This window comes from Schistocerca piceifrons, chromosome 3 (genome assembly GCF_021461385.2).
Source record: "Schistocerca piceifrons isolate TAMUIC-IGC-003096 chromosome 3, iqSchPice1.1, whole genome shotgun sequence".
Classification (NCBI taxonomy): Eukaryota; Metazoa; Arthropoda; class Insecta; order Orthoptera; family Acrididae; genus Schistocerca; species Schistocerca piceifrons.
The window spans coordinates 66917893-66940871 of NC_060140.1; the positions used below are offsets into that span (position 1 = coordinate 66917893).

The window sequence follows — 22979 nt, forward strand, 5'->3', positions numbered from 1 at the left end:
TAAATAAGATCCATTTATTCTAAAGTGCGCTATAGTGCTGGGAGATAGAATTACCAATTCGACCAAGCATGCGATTTCTTATTGGCCACGTGATTGATCGTGTAGTGTTCCTTGGAATCAGCGTTCTCCTGAGAGGTTGGATAGTAGCCTAATGCGCCTCTCCATTATGATTTTCGTCTCATTCATATTTTTTTCTCCATTTTCTCATGTACTGGGACGGAGTGGTCCCTCAACGTTTTAGTATGGGTAGCTACGTGGCTGCAATTCCAGCACAGTGTAAGGCGAATGTGAGGTCTGTTGGAACCTGCCCATTAGTTTCGTATAGGGTGCCTCATGGATGCGACGATCTCTGAATGCTATACAACAGTTCAATAAAGAACCTTAGCAGTTTCATTTCTATAAAGCAGATTAACAATACTTAGAGATTTACAAGGAGTAGTCGCAAACGACGAGCGACATGCAAACAGTAATATTCTTGGCTATGCGAAATCACTTTAAATTTGACACACGTTGCTAATAACTGATCTGCGAGTTCCGGTCTACAACTGCGCCTACATTGTCCACTAATGTCTGTATACTCAGGCGATTTGAATGGCTAGGCTGGTAGGAGCTGTGCTTATATTAACTTCAGCTTGAGGGTGCTCCTGCCGCTGTGCGGTAATATTCCGAGCACCATTGGCCGACGTCGTTTCACCACCTCATCTGGTCTTACGTTTCTCATCTTCGTTCCGGAGCTTTGGTTAAGCCAGAACAAGGTCCGATCCAGTACCTTCCTCTGCAAAGCCTGCTGCGGTGCCTCGGATATTTGCGCTCCTGCAGTATCCAATCTTCATTTTTAACGATGAACCAACGTTTGGGAGTCGTCGTCAAACATCTATGATAAACGTGACGCATAGGCTGCACTCACGTCTCTTCTCGCACATCTCAGTCAACAATTAAGAGTAAACTAATGCTTTATGAAGATTGCATGAAGGACAAAGGTTCCCTCTTTTTGGTTGTGGAAGTACTAAGTCGATATCGTTTACCATCTGTGTGTAATGCCGACCACACTCTTACTTAACAGACAGTAAGCATTTCAAATCTTATCTAAAATAATATTTTTTATCGCATATTTTATGTAAATAACAGTAATTGAACAATAAAAACATACAAATTATAGTAATTTTATTTTTATTCTTCGAGAGAATACGTACATTCACAAAAACATTCAAAGCGCAGTACACTCCTGGAAATGGAAAAAAGAACACAATGACACCGGTGTGTCAGACCCACCATACTTGCTCCGGACACTGCGAGAGGGCTGTACAAGAAATGATCACACGCACGGCACAGCGGACACACCAGGAACCGCGGTGTTGACCGTCGAATGGCGCTAGCTGCGCAGCATTTGTGCACCGCCGCCGTCAGTGTCAGCCAGTTTGCCGTGGCATACGGAGCTCCATCGCAGCCTTTAACACTGGTAGCATGCCGCGACAGCGTGGACGTGAACCGTGTGTGCAGTTGACGGACTTTGAGCGAGGGCGTATAGTGGGCATGCGGGAGGCCGGGTGGACGTACCGCCGAATTGCTCAACACGTGGGGCGTGAGGTCTCCATAGTACATCGATGTTGTCGCCAGTGGTCGGCGGAAGGTGCACGTGCCCGTCGACCTGGGACCGGACCGCAGCGATGCACGGATGCACGCCAAGACCGTAGGATCCTACGCAGTGCCGTAGGGGACCGCACCGCCACTTCCCAGCAAATTAGGGACACTGTTGCTCCTGGGGTATCGGCGAGGACCATTCGCAACCGCCTCCATGAAGCTGGGCTGCGGTCCCGCACACCGTTAGGCCGTCTTCCGCTCACGCCCCAACATCGTGCAGCCCGCCTCCAGTGGTGTCGCGACAGGCGTGAATGGAGGGACGAATGATGACGTGTCGTCTTCAGCAATGAGAGTCGCTTCTGCCTTGGTGCCAATGATGGTCGTATGCGTGTTTGGCGCCGTGCAGGTGAGCGCCACAATCAGGACTGCATACGACCGAGGCACACAGGGCCAACACCCGGCATCATGGTGTGGGGAGCGATCACCTACACTGGCCGTACACCACTGGTGATCGTCGAGGGGACTCTGAATAGTGCACGGTACATCCAAACCGTCATCGAACCCATCGTTCTACCATTCCTAGACCGGCAAGGGAACTTGCTGTTCCAACAGGACAATGCACGTCCGCATGTATCCCGTGCCACCCAACGTGCTCTAGAAGGTGTAAGTCAACTACCCTGGCCAGCAAGATCTCCGGATCTGTCCCCCATTGAGCATGTTTGGGACTGGATGAAGCGTCGTCTCACGCGGTCTGCACGTCCAGCACGAACGCTGGTCCAACTGAGGCGCCAGGTGGAAATGGCATGGCAAGCCGTTCCACAGGACTACATCCAGCATCTCTCCGATCGTCTCCATGGGAGAATAGCAGCCTGCATTGCTGCGAAAGGTGGATATACACTGTACTAGTGCCGACATTGTGCATGCTCTGTTGCCTGTGTCTATGTGCCTGTGGTTCTGTCAGTGTGATCATGTGATGTATCTGACCCCTGGAATGTGTCAATAAAGTTTCCCCTTCCTGGGACAATGAATTCACGGTGTTCTTATTTCAATTTCCAGGAGTGTATTTCGGAGCACTACGAGCAACCTGGGAAGGCATATATATCACACTCACAATTTCTGTGTACATGTCATTAGGAAAACCACCTCGCAATCTGGCGATAATTTGGCTTGGAGCCATGTACATTGAAACGTTTCCTGGAAAGCAGGAGCCTGCAACTGATTATCGGTCAAGATATACATTTTAATTGCATAGCTTCTACTTGTGATTTTCCTTGCTGGTGATGATAGTAGGGCACTTCTATAACAGGCGAGTGTAACTCTTAACCTGTCAGTAAACGTACCCGTCGCATGCTTTACGTAACGGTATACACCTTCATAGAACTGCTTCTAATTAACACATAGGCACTCCGATTTCATCAACAAACAGCCCATTGTACGTATAAGAAAGCATCGGGTTGCCCACCACACGATTCAGTAACGTAAAGAGACTCTCTTCACTGTCACTGTAGGTGTTCGATGCTTCTGCCACCCTGCCAATCGCATTACTCACTGGTGTCAAGGGCCCACCACTGTCCTTTTCGCTTTCAAAGTAAACACGCAATTCGCGTACTTGAGATTTCAGCGCAGCTCGTTTTCCAGATGTCCTCTTATGACGCCATTTTCTACAGGCATGGCAAGAAACTCACAGAATTAGTGGTATGCACATGTAAACACACAAACCTGAACGAAGCAGGCGGTACCACTGCCTGAAAGTTGGGATCGCCTAATGCTACGGTATCACCGGAGCGTCGCCAAGATAACGTAACCAAAATCTGATGATCTGATTGGCCGTCGTGGACGCGCGAAGCACGTGCACCGTGGCCAGTTCAACTGTCAGAACTCTTCTCTCGCTGTACTGAGTATAACGGAATTGGATTTATTAACTTCTACGGGAACCAGCGTAGGTGAAAACGAGCCCATTTCCTAGTAGATGAGATGCTATATCTCGTACGGAAAAATTTTGGATGAAGCGGTTGTCGGCCGAGATTTTAATGGTCTTATAAAGCCAAAAGACAGAAGACCAAACTTTATCAAATCCGTAGCTCTAGAACTAAATGTACGTCGTTTAGAATTAGAGGAGGCTTGGGAAATTCTGAAGGGAGATTCACAACGCTTTTCCTATCATAGTGCTACAGCTACGCCACTATAGAATCTATGTGGCGAAGAAAATGAGCGACAGAGTAATTGCTACTGAAACTGGCCAACATATTTCTGAGTCCACTAGCTGCACCATTGTACATTTCTAATGATAAGACAGAATCGAGAAGAAAGAGTTGCGTAAACGAATGCAAGAAATATGGTTGACCATTTGGCGCTAACAGCACACATTTCAATCGATAATTCTGTGGGAGTGCTGCTATGCCAAACGTCGACCATTTAGCTACGTGGTGGCTCGTAGTTATGAAGGAAATCAGCTGAAGAAAGAAACTTCCGAATTTTCTATTCGTCGCCTTCGTCGATTGTATTCCGATTCACCTCTAGCAGCGGAAAGTTTCATAGAAGTCGAAGGAATCTAGTCAACGTTGTCACTGCTTCAACGAAGACAAATGGATGAAATTAAAATTCTTTCCACAAATAGTAACAGTAACTCCAAGGAAACTTCACTATCGTTGCATCTCTGGAAACAGAAACGTCGCACAAGAGAACAATTTATTAACAGATTAAATAGTAAGAGGGCAGCTGTGTGACATCGCAGGCTGAATGAAGGGAATATGTCAGGAAATACTGTACACAACTGTACAGTGTACAAACTATAAACGGAGAAGGAACTACTACCACGTAAAACTATTTCCAATAACGCTAGATGAGCAGGACAGAAACCGTTTAACGAGTGAAGTAACCGTGGAAGATATTTGGGGTTCACCGAGGAAGGTGCAGGTTAATGAATCATCCTCAAATGATAGTCTGATAATGGAATGTTTTTGGCCGTTTTGGTATGCTGTTTAATGGAATATTGCTTTGCACGCATATACAATGAACTTAGCAGCCCAGCAAATATCGGTAGGCTTAAATGATAGCCTTATATTCCTGATACCGAAAGGACATCCACATGAAGATTTAAATTTCGTCTCATTTCTCTCCTGAACTATATTTACAAGTTTGTGGCCCGCATTATAGAAACTAGAATAAAGAATGTCCTAGGGGAGATCATACACAACAGGCAGACAGCAGCAGTAAAAGGACGAACAATCTTATTTAAAAGTCTGGCAGATTATAGAGAAATCATATTTACAGAGCCATATTGCGACCAGAGGCTAAAGTTTTAGCTTTAAATCTACGTGAGGCCTTCTACAGGATTTCTCAGAATTACTTGTTCCAAGCACCGAACCATCTAGGACTCAAAGTATAATTTATTCAAATGATTAAAAATCTCTGTAATTGTGCCAGTTCCTAGATTATGACCAACGCATTGGTCACCAGACAAATAGCCAATGAGAGGTCGGTTTGACACTTATACCACATGTCAATTCCGCTCTTTGTTATTGCAGTTGACCCACTAATCATAATGATGACCTGCAAACATCAGAGGATGAATCTTTACTCAATTATAACTAAATGCATAGCATTTGCAGATGACGCGGGTATGTTACTGTAATCGAAGTAGCACCATCAGGAAGTCAATAACAACACATAGGAGTATGAAACAGTGTCTGACTCTGAAGCAAACATCAGAAAAAACTTGTCTAATGCCAATCGGGAGAGGATTCTGAATGATGACTCTAGAACACAACAAAGGCTGAGGGCAGATCTGGTCAACACCAAAATACCAAAAATATGATACTTTGACCGACTAAACCCTGTGGCTCAAAGACTGGTTAGGAATATAGTGGCTACAGTTGGCTGGTATATCTGGAAGGATGAAATCTTCAAGATTGAGGCAAATGTTATAATCCTCCCACCAAAAAAGATGTACCTTGGGCTAACAGACGCCCAAGTTAAATAACAGGCACCTTTCATACGGAGTATGACGAAACTGAGCCAAAAGTTCCCGGACATTGTGCTGAGTAGAGCATAGAGACACCTGAGCCGGGCCACATCCCAGTACAAAACCAGAACAGGATGTTCCTGCTGGACGTTAGCCACCTGCGGGAGATAATAACAAGCTATACGAACTGTAACATACAGTAATCTGGAGGAACGTTCTCAAAAAGTCCTAGAAACTGCTATATGATCAGCCTGGTAAAAAACTATGGACGAAATAAACCGCCGAAAAAAGAAGCTTCACAGAATACATTTAACAGAGTCTGACAAATGTAGAAAGTGTGACGTTGGATCTTAACGACCACCGCAGAACGTATGTGGATAGAACAGTGTCATATGGGAGTGGTGTATAAAGAATCTGGCTTCGATTAGCGGTAGAGCAAGATAGCACATCACACTAACATCGCGCTAATTTAGGCGCAGGCCGGCAAATTTACTTCAGTACTGGAAACAAATGAAAATATGAGTTTAAAAAAAGAAGAAGGAGGGAGATACACATACGCATGCTGCTATTGAGGTATTTCATTTCCTTGGTGACTGAAATTGAGAAGATGGCAAGGGACCATGGTCCTCTACATAAAATGCTGCACCGAGAAAAACAGAACGATATTGATAAGGAAAACCTCATGCCACAAACTCAATAGGCCACTGAAGCAGTGAACGTGTGGCAGTGAAGAGACTGCAGGTTAAGAACAGAGATATGAAGACATTCAAACTGCAGTCGGGTACCCAGAAGATTATTGAAATAACCTTGGCGAAAATCAGTAACTGTGTGTGTTTGTGTGTGTAAGTGTGTGCGTGTGCGTGTGCGTGTGGGCGCGCGTTTGTGTGTGTGTGTGTGTGTGTGTGTGTGTGTGTGTGTGTGTGTGTGTGTGTCACGTGACCTACATTAGGTGATGAGATATGACTTAGAAGATAACATTGTCTTTCGTAGAAAATTAAGAGAAAACTTCATTGTACAGAATGATAAAAAAGAGTAAGAAACTTTATTTAGAAATAGTGAAAGAACGGTAAGATGACCTACAAAGACCTACACGTTGCGTGGCCAAAAGCATCCGTAAGTATATTGAAACTGGAGGTGGAATTTATGAAAATCAGCCCTGAACTCGATCATTTGTCTGTTCTGCCATTATTTAGTTGGGTTTCATACAGCTGTGTCCTTTGTAAAACTGGACTCAAATAGACTGTTTTAATCGAATTAGTCTGTGGTACTTGTGGTGTCACAGCCAGACACCACACTTGCTAGGTGGTAGCTTTAAATCGGCCGCGGTCCATTAGTACATGTCGGACCCGCGTGTCGCCACTGTGTGATCGCAGACCGAGCGCCACCACAAGGCAGGTCTCGAGATACGGACTAGTACTCGCCCCAGTTGTACGGACGACTTTGCTACCAACTACATGGACGAAGCATTGCTCAGTAGCCGAGCCAATAGTTAGAATAGCCTTCAGCTAAGTCAATGGCTACGACCTAGCACTGCGCCATTAGTAACATTGCATGTACCTAAAGAGTCTCACTTGTATCGCCACAATCTCCAGATGTACCAAAAAGGATGGAGTAAAAGTTAAGTATTCCAGAAGCTACGTACTTTTCTTTATAGCATTCATTACGTATCCTGTTTCAGACCTCACGCCATCCTGCTTTAACTTAGCGCGTGCCTTTCGGCTTCCTCTCATTGTGTCTAGGCTGTCTTGTCTAGACACAACAGTACTACGTTCTAAAGTATTTACTTTCGCTTCGGAAACATTATATATACAAAGTGACAATTATTGAACTATACTTCTGAACGGTTTGCGTTAGGACGTTCGAACTGCACGGCTGGCCGCGGAGAATGATGGGAATTAGTATGTACGTATAGTTTGTCTTATCGACGAAGCTCACTTTCATGTTGATGAGTTCGTCAATAAGCAAAACTGGCGCATCTGGGTGACTGTGAATACGCATTTCACGATCGAGAAGTCTCTTCACCCTCGACGGGTGACTGTGTGTGCAATGTCCAGTCACGGAATAATCGTTGCGATACTCCTTGATAGCACAGTGACCACCGTACGGTAAGTGAAGGTTTTGGAAGGTGATTTCATCCCCATTATCCAAAGTGACCCTGATTTCGACAAGATGTGTTTCATGCAAGACGGAGCTCGACCCTGTCTAAGCAGGAGAGTGTTTGATGTCCTGGAGGGGCATTTTGGGGCTGCATTATGGCTCTGGGGTACCCAAAGGCCTTTGACATGGGCCACGATTGACCGCCGTATTCTCCGGATTTGGCAGATGTGACTCCTTTTTGTGGAGTTATATTAAAGACAAGGTGTACAGCAATAACTTCAAAACCGTTGTTGAACTGAAAACAGTCAATCAGGAGGTAATCGACAGCATCGATGTTGCGACACTTCAGCGTGTCATACAAAATTTCGCTTTTCGTCTGCGCCACATCATCGCCAAGGATGGCAGGCTTATCGAATGCGTCATAACCTAACACTGGAAAAGTGACGTTTACATGTTGTGTGCACGCCGTAGTTTGTAAATAATTTGTCTTTGTTTTCATATAGTTCAATACTTGTAACCCTGACTGACTACACAAAGAAGTGCCAGTCACAAGTGACTGCTTTACGTTGCGGAATGACTACGTCACGATTGCTCAATCCCCAGAGGAGAACTGTTTGTTTCCGTGCAGGACATCGGCGCGGGCTACGACATGCACAGCAACATGACGACCGCCTGGGAGTTCGCTGGCCGGTACGCGACGGACGTCTTCACAGAGGAGGCGGAGCGTCTGATCCAGCAGCACGACGTGCAGAGGCCGCTGTTCCTGTACCTGGCACACCAGGCCGTGCACGCGGGAGACGCCGCAAAGTGGCTGGACGCGCCCCAGCACGTCATCAACAAGTTCCTCTACATCAGCGACCCCAACAGGCGCATACTGGCCGGTGAGTTTGGCAGTACACCGCCAATCAAAAGAGCGGTATCCGCACTATCCATGTAACTAACGCTGTAAGTGGGAAAAATGTTTGATCGAGCATAACAATGAAATAGGACTTGGAAGAGCAGTTGAAAGGAATGGACAGAGTCTTGAAAGGAGGATGTCAGATGAACAAAAGCAAAACGAAGATAATAGAATGTAGTCGGATTAGAGCCGGTGATGCTGAGGAAATTAGATTAGGAAATGAGACCCTTAAAGTAGTAAATGAGTTTTGCTGTTTGGAAAACAAAATAACTAATGATGGTCGAAGTAGAGAGTGTATAAACTGTAGATTGCCAATGGCAAGGAAAGGTAACATCGAGTATAGATGGTATCAGGAAGTCTGTTCTGAAAGTATTTCTATGGAGTGTAGCCATGAGTGGAAGTGAAAGAAGGAAGATAAACAGTTTAGACAAAAAGAGAATAGATGCTTTCGAAATGTGGTTCTACAGAAGTATGCTAAAGATTAGATGGGTACATCACGTAACTAATGTGGAGGTACTGAATAGAACTGGGGAAAAGAGGAACTTGTGGGACAACTTGACTAGAAAAATTTATCGGTTGGTAGGACATGTTCTGAGGCATAAAGGGATCAGCAACTTAGTATTGGATGCAGTGTGAAGGGTAAAAATGGTAGAGGGAGACCAAGAGATGGTTACACTAAGCAGATTCAGAAGGTTGCAGTAGTTACTTGGAGATAAAGAAGCTTGCACAGGATAGAGTAGCATAGAGAGCCGCATCAAATCAGTCTCTGGACTGAAACCACAACAACAACAGGAATGAGATACTGAGTGGTCAGTGCGTACTCTCTCGAAATGGTAGACCTAATCGATAAAACTACTTAATTTATTATATATTCCTAAGTCCAGCATCGATTTTGGGGTGGTGAATATTCATACGAATGAATCAGGAACACAAGATTGTACATGGTAGTTTCGTTGGTAAGTTTGAAATATCTATAGGAAATTAGCAGCGTAACTACCTCTGTGCGGCAGGAAGACATTTCCCAAAGAAGTGTGGTTCACAACGAGTTTTGGACCATGCTTATTATTCGCATTTGTAGCCACTTCAGAATCGATGTCAGTTCCGCGACTTACGTAAAACGATTCTTGAAACTGTCTACCATACGTGCTGCGTCTGTACTGGACGTTTCACTAACTGGTTCACTTGATGCTGTATTACCCAGACTACCACCCTTACAGCCTTAATGTGTTAGTGTCCGAAACTGTAGAAACAGTTGCTACACTATGTGCATCAGAGTCTCCAGCAAATTTCGAAACTTCTGCATGCTGTTCTGTAACGTCTTCCGGTCAGTTCAATACGCAGCCACTCAAAATTTTATGTATCATAGAACTATGCGACCTCAGTGACAAATCGCTTAGATCTAAAAGTAATATTTACGAATGTCGGTATGATCTCTGTAACTATAAACATTATACAAAGAGGAGTAAATAATACCGAAATGTGTGCAAATACTATTTTCTTCATGTTGCATGTTTTATGCATTTTCCTGGAGGTGAACTGTCAGTGGAAATAGTGTACATTAACTCAGCGGCTAAAATTATAGAGGATATTTAAGGGTGAATGGATGTAACTAGGAAATAAATTGGTGAGAATCGCTTTCCTTACATAAAAGGCGAGGAAGAAAACTAGCTACGAATATGCTAATAAAGGACCCCCATATTGATTGTGTGCTTTATAATATAGGAAATGTTAATGTGAGTTTAACTTCCCGTCGGTTATGTCAGGAGACATCAGAAGTGTCAATCTACAGGAAACAAATGCTACTTGAACACAAAACCTGCTCTTGAGATGAGTGCCTCAAAGACTATCCGTAAATATTCATACCATTACTCACTTGCTAGCTAATATCTGAAGCCCACGAAATTAGAAACATAAAAATGATAATAAACGCAGTAGAAATTCTTCCAATCCATCTGTGGCATACAGCAAACCAGTGCAATAATAAAAGCAATCATGTTCGTAGTTGTTAGAGAAACCGTTATGAATATAGTAATAGCAATATAATCGCAAATTTGTACCAAATAAAGTAATAAACAGCTTAACGGACCCGTGGTATATACTCGTATGCTTACCAGTACCACTTACAGCGTTAATGTCGAATATTGAATGCGTTGAAAGGAATTAGCAAAACCTGGTAGATATACAAGTAGCCCCATAATCGCAAATACATAATTTTGAGAACATTCTGTTTAAATACCTATATATAGGGTGTTTCAGAATTCATGTTAAACACTTTTAGAGGTTGCAGAGGGGAGTTAGTAGGTCCAGTTTTACATTTGAACCCTTATGTGGAAACGGCTCGTTTTCATGTTACGAAGAAAGCAAGATGTACAGATTTCACTACTATTTCCTATGATATTACAACAGCATTTCGATACGAAGACCACCAAGTTCGCTGCAGTCAGGCAAGTTCACTTTGTCCAACATGTGTGGTATATGCTCATTCACTATTGCCGCAGTCGTGATCCATGCAACCAGATCTTCGTCTAACTGGACAGGGATCTCAGAAACCACACTCTTCGTGTGGCCCCGCAAGGGAAGGTCCAAAGGGGTTAAATCAAGGTATCATAGTAGCCAATCATGTGGTCCACCTCGACCGATCCAACTGTCCCCATAGACGACGTTCAAAAAATTTCTGGCTCGAACTGCGAAATCTATTGCCGCGGTATCTTCCTAGAACCTCAATTCGTGCAGAATGTCCAGTGGTATATTTCCTAAAAATTCGTCCAGCACTTGGTGCAGGAAAATCAAGTGCCTGACACCTGTTAGGATGTACGGCCCCGTCACGCGACAATCGCAGATACCTGACCAGAAGTCGATGCCGAAGGTGTCCTGAAATCTTCGTGTACACGTGGCCTTGTGGCTTTCTTTACTCAAAATGTGGCTCTTTCGTACGTTCAAAAACACCTTGATTGTTGAAATGCGCTTCGTCGCTGAACAAAATTCGTCTTGTAAACTGAGGGCAATCTACACTACGGCGCGACAACCAAGTACAGAAATTGACAGGTGGCACAAAATCCGCCGCGAGTACGGCGCGTTCCTTGTAAGGGTGATACGGATTGAGTTCCTGTTCGTGCATAACACGCCAGACAGACGACTGAGACACATGCAAGTCACGTGCATTGGTTCGAGTACTCGCAGATGAGTTCTGTTCACCTTGATGAAGCACTTCTTCTTCTAATACGACAGTGCGCTGCCTTCTTGGAACACCACAGTTTGCTCTATCGCTTGTGCATTTCCCACTTTGTCGCACCCATTGTTCTACTCTGGCAAATACGGAATGAGATGGTGTCACACGATTTGCAAAGTACCCGTGACGTTGAGTTTCTCTTCGATTCTACATCTACATCCATACTCCGCAATCCACCTGACGGTGTGTGGCGGAAGAATTACTACGAGATTCACCGTAAATTAACGACATACCGGTTTACTCTGCAGACATGTGCTCAGGCATCCTGTTGCTGGAATACTAGTCACCGTCACGTCAACTGACGCATTACCGGCAAGTATGAAAACAAGGCTGATGGAAACACGGGACATCAGGTGACATTGCGTCATTGTACCATGCATGAATGTGGATAGCCTACCATAACACGCGAACAGCGCAAGAAACATCTGGCGCACGAGTGAGTAGCTCTTTTTTCCTTGCACAAAGGATCATTTCCGGACGTGCATTCCCATGTAAAACTTGATCTACTAAGTTCCCTCTACAACTTCTAGAAGTCTGTAACATGAATTGTGAAACACCCTTCATATAAAAGCCAATGTCCCGACAGGTTGACTCACTCACGGGCTCATCGTCGTCCAGCCCAAACCACCAAGGGTAGAAACTTGAAATTTGAAGAGGATGTTAATGTTATACTGCAGGTGCTGTTTAAGAGGCAATTCGTCGAAATTCCACCCCTAAGTGTGTGAAATACGAGATGAAATGTTTCTTTCATTTTTTGAAAAAACGGACGCAATTAAGACAATTTTGAAGCGAGACATGCGAAAATCAGTATTTGCTTTCTCGGCTAGCAATAAAGAAATACATCTCTGAGGATTTACTGATATTTAACCCCTATGTGCGTAAAATAATGGGAGAAAGGTTTTTGAAAATAAATTATTAATGAAGAACTACTCAAGTATTTTTAAAAATAGATCTATGAAACCTGATATTTCATTTCTCGGTTATATAAAATAAGAAAGTGTTTCAGTGCTTTTGGAAATTCAACAGTTAAGGGGCTGTTACATATAATAGTTAATTATGAAAGTATTTTTAAAGCTAAATATATGGAAATAGCAATTTGGATTCTTGGTTGGAAATAAAGATTGTGTTTCACTGATGTTGGAAATTGAGCCCCTATGGCGGTGAAACTGGGAAAGTTCTTTTATAATATATCTCGGTAATAAGGCATTTTTGAAGCTAGAAGTACGAAAGCGGGTATTTCGTTTCTCATTCAGAAATAAAAAGGTACAAGTGTTTTAGAATTTTTGGAAATTCAGTCACTAACGGATAAAAGTTTTTAAGAAAATATTTCGTCATATTAAAAAAATTTAAAGGTAGATGTATAAAATGTGATATTTCACTTCTCGGTGAAAGCTGTGTTAGGGGATGAAGTTTGTGTGGTTACACCACCACAAGAACGCTAAAAATATGATTAACATAAACTTTCCAGAATCGCTTTTTGGTCAGATGTACGTTCGGCAAAGACCATGCTTTTATGACCGTCTTTAGAGTGTGGAGCTTAGAAGGTGTTACAGTGTGTGTGCAACATAAAAATTCGATTAAAGAAAAATTTAACAAAATGTGCAGACCATAGAGTCTACGCTAGCGAATCAGCTTGCGCTGCGCCATTTGCTGATAAGGGATTAAAGAGAAATGAAACAAAAGAACAGGGCCATGCCCTGATGAAACATTCGACCGAGGAGGGCATTGACTATGGAAATGCTAAGTAACTGCAGATTGTGGCGTTATTTAAGAGAGAAGACACGGGAACACAACGGAAAGAATCTGAACTGGACTGGCGGATGTATTCGAAGCACGGGTGGCTCGAAGTAGGGCCCGGTGCGCCACGGCAAAGGCGCCCAGACAGAAAATGAGTTAACGTTGGGAACACACTGGAACACCCTCGACCAGTCACCGACGCTGGTCCTGCTCTGTCCACAAGACCGATGCTACCTAAGGTCACATGGAGCAGGCTATGGGCCTGTTCAGCTTGAGTTCATAGCAGAGTAAAACTGTTGGTCGTCACCCATCGCCGTTTCAACTAACAGCGATAAGAATGGGAATACGGAAAGTTATGAAACATCGAAGCCGTAATTCTTCCCCCACTGCATACACAACTGGAATGGGCAGAAACTCTGATATGTGCTACATGCTGAGTACCTTCCACCACGCCATTATCCGCCAAGTATGTGTGTGTGCATACACAGATTTAGATGTAATCGCCTGCTACCTGCTCCCAAGCGTCACTGCATCAGCGGGCATGGTTCATTCATTTGTTTTATTTTATTTATTTTTTAATCTACCCTATAAGTTTGTCTCTGTTAGTCCATCATGGACAGTGGTCATCGACCGATGAAGTAATTGTCAATGTCAATGGAATTTACCAACAGGCCATGTAACTTAAGATGTTATTTTATTTTGAAGTCTACCAGTTTCAGCATTTGGCTGAGCCATTTTCAGTCCTCTTATGCATCACTCCAAACAAAACGAAAATTTCTTATATTTGTTTGACAGCAACTATTTTACTATCAAGTCTTCGAATGAAGCACTAGTGTGCCGACTGTATTCATGACATCCAGAGATTTATGACTCTATATGATATTTTCGTCTTATTTGGAGAGATGCATATGGTGTCTGAAGATGGCATAGAGAAATGCCGAAACTGCTAGCCTTCGAAATAAAATAAAAATCTTATGTTATATGGTTGTTGGTAAATTTCATTGACATTGACAACTGATAAGATTACAGTTGAGGTTTGACGTGCAGTCACGTAAGAGGTATGCACCCATGTTTACGTAATTTGAAGGTTGAGGTAGTGCGAAGGATGCTATAAAAACACGTAGAAGTTACAGATTGTGTGGTTACCACTTCCCTTAATTACGAGTTTCGATTCATACATCACCATCCGATTAATAAGTGTTTTCGTGAAGAAATGTCATAAATTTGTATGGAGGCATCTACTTTCGAGTCATACATACATCATCACCGAGCGAGGTGGCATTCGGGAGGAGGACGGTTCAATCCCGCGTCAGGCCATCCTGATTTAGGTTTCCCGTGATTTCCCTAAATCGCTCCAGGCAAATGCCGGGATGATTCCTTTGAAAGGGCACGGCTGACTTCATTCCCGATCCTTCCTAATCCGATGAGACCGATGACCTCGCTTTCTGGTCTCCTTTCCCAAACAATCCAACCCATACATCATCTTCAGATTAATAAATGTTTTCGTGACAAAACGTCATAAATATGTATGGAGGCATCTACTTTATCCATAAGAATATGAAACTCAGTTATCTTACGGACAAAGATGATCCCTTACATATGTGTGAGGTGTTCAGAATACGAAGCTTGGTTATCTAATGGGTGAGGCAGATGACACCATAAACATGTTTCACGAGTTGTCGCCCAAACCGTGATTCATCTAGCGATGATGTGTAATTCTAAATGTGTATCAGAAGGACTTCCATTATAGGCATTGCTGCAACCTTCAAACGTTTGCGGCCATCGGCACTCTCTTATACTTAACCAGCCATTCTATGTATTTTGCGTCACAGTCAATATGATAACAGTGTTATATCTTACACTAACTGTTATCCGCAGTTGCGCTCGCGTATCAGTAGTCTTATTATGATGAATGATGGGAGCAGCTAAGATAGCAATTCATAAGCATCTCTGTATATAGTGGTGAAGAGACATGTACATAAAAAAGTATGCAGGACCTGTATGCAGTTACATAACGAATGTGTTTCTATTTTGGTGCATATCGAATCTGAAACCATGCATCGTATTTACTGTAGTTAAAAAGTGCCTCGATTCAATGCATTCGTAAAGAATTAGAGATTTTAGGGGTTCCTTTGGCACTCCTGGTACTGGATGAGAGATTTTGCCACCAGAGAAACACGTACTAACCGTTTCTATCTTCCATTTCACTGCAATATAGTGCCTACATTTTGATCCACCCCACAGAGATGATTAATTTATAAGTAACATAGTCAGTTAAAAGATCATATTCCAATGCACCCTGACCATAAGTCTCCCAGATTCGCCATGTAAAGGTACGACGTCTTTCTATTCGTCGCACAGTCCTTAAATGAGGCTGTGCGTCTCGGAAGCTGTAACAGACGCATGATGTTCAGCATCTAAAATGCGACGGGCTCGTGTCTAATATGATGTGTGTCTAGCTCTTAAGGCCGCCTGACGTTCTGCATCCAAGTTCTGGCGGACATGAGATTGCTGCAAGGTATGCTGGGTTCGAGAAGCTATCGCAGCACTACCATCTGGTGAGAAAGATGTTTGAGACAGGCGAAATACCCTCAAACTTCAGGAAGAATACAATAATTAGCCCAAAGAAAGCAGGGGTTGACAGATGCGAAAATTACCGAACTATCAGTTTAATAAGACACAGCTGCAAAATACTAACACGAATTCTCTTCAGACAACAAAAACTGACAGAAACCGACCTCGGGGAACATCAGTTTGGATTCCGTAGTAAGGCTGGAACACATGAGGCAATATTGTGTAAGAGATATTTAAGTGTCAGGAAGTCGTTTCTGAAAATATTTATGTGGAGTGTAGCCATGTATGGAAGTGAAACGCGTACGATAAATAGTTTAGACAAGAAGAGAATAGAAGCTTTCGAAATGTGGTGCTACAGAAGAATACAGAAGATTAGATGGGTAGATCACATAACTAATAAGGAGCTATTGAATAGAAATGGAGAGAACAGATATTTGCTGCACAACTTGAGTAGAAGAAGGGATCTGTTGGTAGGACATGTTATGAGGTATCGAGGGATCACCAGTTTAGTATTGGAGGGCAGCGTGGATGGTAAAAGTCGAACAGGGAGACCAAGAAATGAATATACTAAGCAGATTCAGAAGGATGTAGGTTGCAGTAGGTCCTAGGAGATGAAGAAACTTGCACAGGATAGAGTAGCATGGAGAGTTGCATCAAACCAGTGTCTGGACTGAAAACCACAAGAACAACACGTCTCCACAGGAAATTTGCAGGTATGCGAAGTGGTATAGCAACTCATTTTCATATACCGCGCACACATAATGTAAAATTTCCACTTTCGCGGAATAATCTCTAATCACTAAAGGACGCCGACTATCGCACCAGCGTTGTTCGCATCCCATTCATCTGCACCACATTTAAAAATCTTAGTAATACCCAGAAAGATAATACAACTTTCTAAAGTAGCCTATGTTCTTTTTCAGGGTTCAAGCTACCCCATATTAAATATCACCGGAATCGATTTAGCGGTTAGAGGCGTGAAAACGTAATACGTAGAGTTATATTCGTATTTAATAATAATGGTACAACTATGAAAGTATGGATTAAAGACATTAAGAATTGAATAAGCGTTGTACTGATTACTCTGAATCGTATTACGTAGAACATATCAACCACCAAAGCATTTTCCCAAATGTTATAAAGTTCGAAATGAAAGTGAATTACGTCGTTTTCCGAAATTAGTTATGGCAACTTTAGTTTATATCGTCGTAATCTAACTGTTTCTTAAGTGAAAAAATCTATTTTCGCTAGTTTGCTACGTACTCTATCTTGGTAGAGTCTTCCGACTTTCTGCTCACTGTCAAGTGCGACCGTTTCAAGACACCACAAAAACTCGTTCTAGGATTTGGGATTTTATATTTAGCTTTGTTTGTTTTCTTATTATTCACAAAAATGTGCTGCTTTGTGATTAAGACTAGGCCCTCATTCATGCTTCCGAATGAGAGGAAAGCAAATAATTATTAAGTATTCATCCCGTTGAAATAGCCCTGCGGAGAAAATCAGACACAATTAAGTTCACGACAATTCTCTCTTCTTCGTTTTCTGGCAGTGTACCATCACACCACTGCAATGTTCTGAGCTAGATGCAATTTTCGCTGAAATACCAATATCAGTTATTCAACATTCGAAATTTCGGACGCTCTTCACCCACAAATTGGCGCATGATGCTACTCCACATTCATTATTCGATGGCCGAAGCCCTTCTGTGTTTTGTGCAAATGTCGTTCATTATCGCAATATTTAATTTAACAATTAATTTCTGCAAAACATAATTTGTAATTGAACCATTTTTCCTCGGAGTGCTGTAATATCTGACGCAATTACCAGGCATCGTTGCGTGGTTTGCGGTCCGTTTGACGCTAGTGCCATCGCCCACACAGAGTGATCGAAATGAATTTGAAACTCACAAAATTACCTGAGCCTGCTACATACATTTAAACTATTTCATCTACTGCTGCTAATCGTCTGGTATCTGGCAATAACATGCTAACTAACACTTCCAGTGAGATTTCATTATTGGGACCCGTGATCCAAAATCTATCATTGAAAATGTGTACGCGACAGGCTTTTAGCCATTCATTCTACCTGTACTGTATCCGCACTTCCAAATCTGAACGTAGTCGGGAATAACAACTAAAGTTAAAATGCCACATCCAGGAGAAATGCTTCTCTCAAATTCATATTAACAACAAAGCTGAAATAAAAGCCAAGTACTATCACAAGTTACAGGGTGTTTCCGTAATAGGGTGTAAAACTGTAACACGACATAGAGAGTGTTCCACTGAACAGTTTGAGGCAGGGAACCTAGGGTCGGAGAAGCCAGCTTAAGGAGGTACGAAAGTAAACTTGTCTACCTCGTTGTCCGCCTGCTTACATGCCGACACCGTAGCTCAGCGTATTCGGTCAGAGGGCTGCGTGCTCTCTGTAGTAAAAAAAACTGAGTCAAGGAGTCAACGATCAACTTGAACGGATGTCTTGTGACGTCCGCCCAGACCAAACGCAACGAACTATATTAAATAAAAAAAGAGGCTGGGTGGTAACGTGCTCGCCTCCCATGCAAGCGGGACCGGGTTCGATTCCAGGCCGGGTGGGGGATTTTATCTGCTCGTGGAATGGGTGTTGTGTTGTCCTCACCATCATTTCATCCTCATTACGCAATGTGGCAATGTGGCATCGAATGAAATAAGACTTGTACTTGGCGGCCGAACTTCCCCGAATTTCATTTTTTGTCTACCTCGTTGTCTAGCATTACTGTTTCCACGGTTATTTACAACTAACATGCTATTTTATTTACATGTACATTCCTTATTTCCTGCAAGGAAACTAGGAAGGCGAGTCCGGTTACTAGGAAGTATTTCCTTGTAGCTGGACTGGAAGGGGGGATCCTAGTCGATGGGCCTTGATTATTTCCTATCGGTATACCTAAAGTCACTTGTGTATGAGACCCCAGCGGATACTGAGATGGAGTTAGTTGCCGGTAATGTAGCTGCCTATGACGTTATTCGAAATCCTCCAATGATACTTGTCAGGATGCGTCAGAATCTTGTTCGCCGATGTCATGCTTGCATTGAGGTTGATGACCGCTAGTTGCAGCACATTTTGTAAGATACAGTACAAATGGTACGTTCATTGTGTCAGTGATGGTATTTGCAGTTAACTGTAACTAATGTAAATAAAGAAGCACACAGTACTGTCATTTTATTCCTACTACCTCTTTACTCTGCCTTCTCCGACCCCAAGTTCCCTACCTCAAATTGTTTAGTGGAGCATCCTTTATGTCCTGTTAAATTTTTGTACCCTCTTACGGAAACACCCTGCATAAAGATTTTGTCGCGACGTCAGGAAGCAGAAAATACGTAGCCACGCTTTTAAATTGCTTGAATCCTAGCTTTCAGATGAATACCGCAGGTTTCGACACCGCTGGTGGTCACTTGAATGCACTATATCCCACCAGCCTTCTTTGTTTATGAGATATGTTTAAGAGCGATCAAAACATCTTTTTTTCCCACGTAAACTGATAAGTGATGCAGACTTTCTACTGTGGATATGACTTGGGACGGTTGTAGCAGTAGGCGGCACAATTCTTGCGTCATGATATCAGCGTCTGAAACTGGTTCCGTACGAAGCACCAAGGTCCTCAGGAAAGATCTTTTCTCTTCTGGGAGGTGGCAGTGTCTAGCGTGCAGATATCGGTCCGTGTAGGTCGATTTTCGTTAGCCATTGCCCCTAAGACGTCCATTTGCTTTTCGGTGGCCAAGGACGGCAGCGAGAGGCAAGGCACCTTTCGTCTCTACCTCCATCGTGGACTTGATGTGGGCGTGTATATTTTGATTTCCTCCATCAACTCGGTGCGCTTTTCATGTCTTTAAGGAAACTTTTTCTCGGTGAAGGTTATCTATAACCAATGAAGGTTGACATGAGATAGCGGGAAACATTACCTTACACGTTAATTTAGTTTTGCAGGACAGCACAAATGAAGTTTAAATCATGTCACAACTAAATCAAGGACTGCAAACATTGTCTGATAAGAACTATGTATTTTCTAATTTACGATAAATTGTGCAGTATGTCTGTTAAGCGTTTAGGCATCTGATTGTACCTATCTTACCTTCGACGTTGTGAACATTTCGTGTGCGTATTTGCTGTTACCAAACGATCACTGAAGTTTATTTAATCCTTTTTACTGAATTTTATCAAATTCTGAGAAGGAAATAAAGTTCAGGAAGAAGAAGTAAAAGGAATGAGATTTGACGATGATATTGTAATTGCGTCAGAGGTTTTTGAAGAGCAGCTGAATGGAATGGACAGTGTTTTCTGAAGGAAGGATATAAGATGAACATCAACAAAAGCAATACAAAGGTAAGGAATGTAATGGAATGGAATCTGACAGTGCTGAGATAGCTAGATGAGGAAAGGAGGCACTTAAAGAAGTGGCTGAGGTTTGCTGCTTGGGCAGAAAAGTAAATGACGATGGCCGAAGTAGAGAGGCTTTAAAACGTAGACTAGCAATGGCGAGAAAAGCGTTCCAGAAGAAGGAAAGACTGTTGACATCGAATATTGCTCTAAATGTTAGTGAATCTTTTCGGAGTGTGTTTGTCTGGGGTGTACACTTGTACGGAAGTGAAACGTGGATCATACATACTTTAGACAAGAACAGAATAAAACCTTTTTAAATGTGATGCAGTGGGTACATCGCGTGACTAATGAGGAGCTGCTGAACAGAAGGGCACGGAGGGCAACAAAACAGAACGTAGAATATCGTCGACGTACCGCTGTGCTGGAAGGATGATGTTGATGGTGATGTTTGGTTTGTGGGGCGTTCAACTGCGCGGTTATCAGCGTCCGTACAAATTCCGATCCTTTTCTCAGCCCAATCTCGCCACTTTTATGATGACGATGAAATGATGAGGACAACACAAACAACCAGACATCTCGAGGCAGGTGAAAATCCATGACCCCGCTGGGAATCTAACGCAGGACCCCGTGTTCGGGAAGCGAGGACGCTACCCCGAGACCACGAGCTGAGTACGCTGTTCTCGAAGGGTGCCTAGGATGACAACCAACGGGGCCCTGCTATGAAATGAGATGGCACCCATCACTTCTGTTTGTTACGCCGTACGGTGGACGACGGTCAACTTCGAATTCCGCCGCTATCTGGGGCGTTTCGTGACACATTTTCGCTGGTCATCGTGATTCAGTTCGAAGCGGGACACGTCACTGAAGACAATTCTACTAAGTCAACGAGATTACAAGTCGAAGGCGTGCCTGGATACGCCCCGAACAGTGGTGGGAAACCAAGCTGACTGTCGGCCGCCGCACAGCCCGGTCACAACGTAGCAGCAGCCCTTCGGCTGCCATCCTCAACACTCTTACAACACAGCGGTACGTCGACGATATTCTACATTCCCTTTGATTGCTGTTCCTTGAAAGCCATCCTGAGCTTACAGTCCAGAAAGATAATGCCAGCTCGCACACGGCGAGAATTCCTGCTGTTTGTGTTCAGCCTTGTCAAACCTTACCTTAGCCAGCAAGGTCACTGGATCTCTCCCCAGTTGAGAACAATGTAGAAGGTTACCAAACGACTATGACGATGTAAGGCGCCTCATGAACAGATTTTGGCACTGTATCCCAAAGGAGGACATTCAACAACTCTGTCAAACAGTGCCAAAGCGAGTAACTGCTTTACATGAGGTCAGATGTGGACCAACGCGTTACGGACTTGCTCACTTTGCGAAGCTCTTTCTCTCGAACAAATCGTCAATCTTTTTCCTCAAATTGTAATGATTTGTTTCTCTGCACATGTACAGCATTCGGAAGATGTTTTTTTCTAGCTCACCTAATTGTTTGACTAGTACAAAAATTCGTGAGTAGAAAGGACTAGATGGAATTGTTAATCTACAGAGATCTAAAAACTCTGACAAAGTGATACTGTTGAATGCATTCCGTATTAATAGCAAAAGCTGCTTTCCTCGACTAGACAGTTTTTTCTCCTCCCACTTTACGTTACGTTCAGCGCATGTGAAAAGTGTTCCCTCACAACACATTTTGTTTGCTACATGAAGCCTCCTGTAATTGGTTGTATGATTTATTCACTGACCAGGATTATATGAAATCAAAACGTGTGTAATGTATCGAAAGTACGTCTCTGGTATCACGGACTGATCTAAAGTGCGAGCACAATTACTGTATTCGGCCTTTTGTTGTCACATTCGTCAATGACAATTCAGAAGGTACAGTTGTAGAACACAGTTTTCTGGAACTTCACAATACATGAATGGAGTCAAGGTGATGGTGAAAGCTACAACAAATTAATGTTGGTGGGACACAATGTGATAAAGTAGTTGTGTATTTAAATAAATATCACAGCCACTATTCACTGGCGCATGCCGTGAGCGCTGACACTCAAATCTTGATCTTTAAAGGATTAAGACAAGTCCCTGCTGTTCGTTACAAAGCAAAACAATATGATTCCCAACTGTGTCGAACGCAATTAAATGTCCCGACTCATCTAACAAACGTAAATGAATACAAATCTAGACTGTGATTAAAACACGAAAAACTCCCGATGACTCCACACTGCCGAAACAAGTTCTAAGAACAGCCCAAAAATAGTCGGAAAAGTTTCAAGAAACCAAGGACTGAATTTCGAGGCCGTGCTAGGAGAGAATACACAAAATTTTTGTATGGGTGCTGATGTACACACACGAAAAGTACTTGTTCAAACCGAAAGTGGGAGACATTCTGCCACAATTACTATCAAAGTTCCAAGTATGAGTGCCACACACCTTCATCTGCCAGGTGGTTATAACTAAACTTTCCCTGTTTAACACGATATAACATGGAAACTATCTACCCTATGAGGATCAAACTTGTTAGCATTAATGTCAAGGAACTGGGGA

At 43.0% G+C, this 22979-nt stretch overlaps 1 protein-coding gene across 1 annotated transcript in view; it reads left to right on the forward strand.

Annotated features, from left to right (window-relative positions):
* The window catches only part of LOC124788394 (arylsulfatase B-like), an 85974-nt gene that overhangs the window by 48729 nt on the left and 14266 nt on the right, over positions 1-22979 (forward strand). The window contains exon 7 of the mRNA XM_047255660.1: positions 8271-8523. Coding sequence (XP_047111616.1) covers positions 8271-8523 — 253 coding nt within the window. The remainder of the gene's footprint in view (positions 1-8270; positions 8524-22979) is intronic.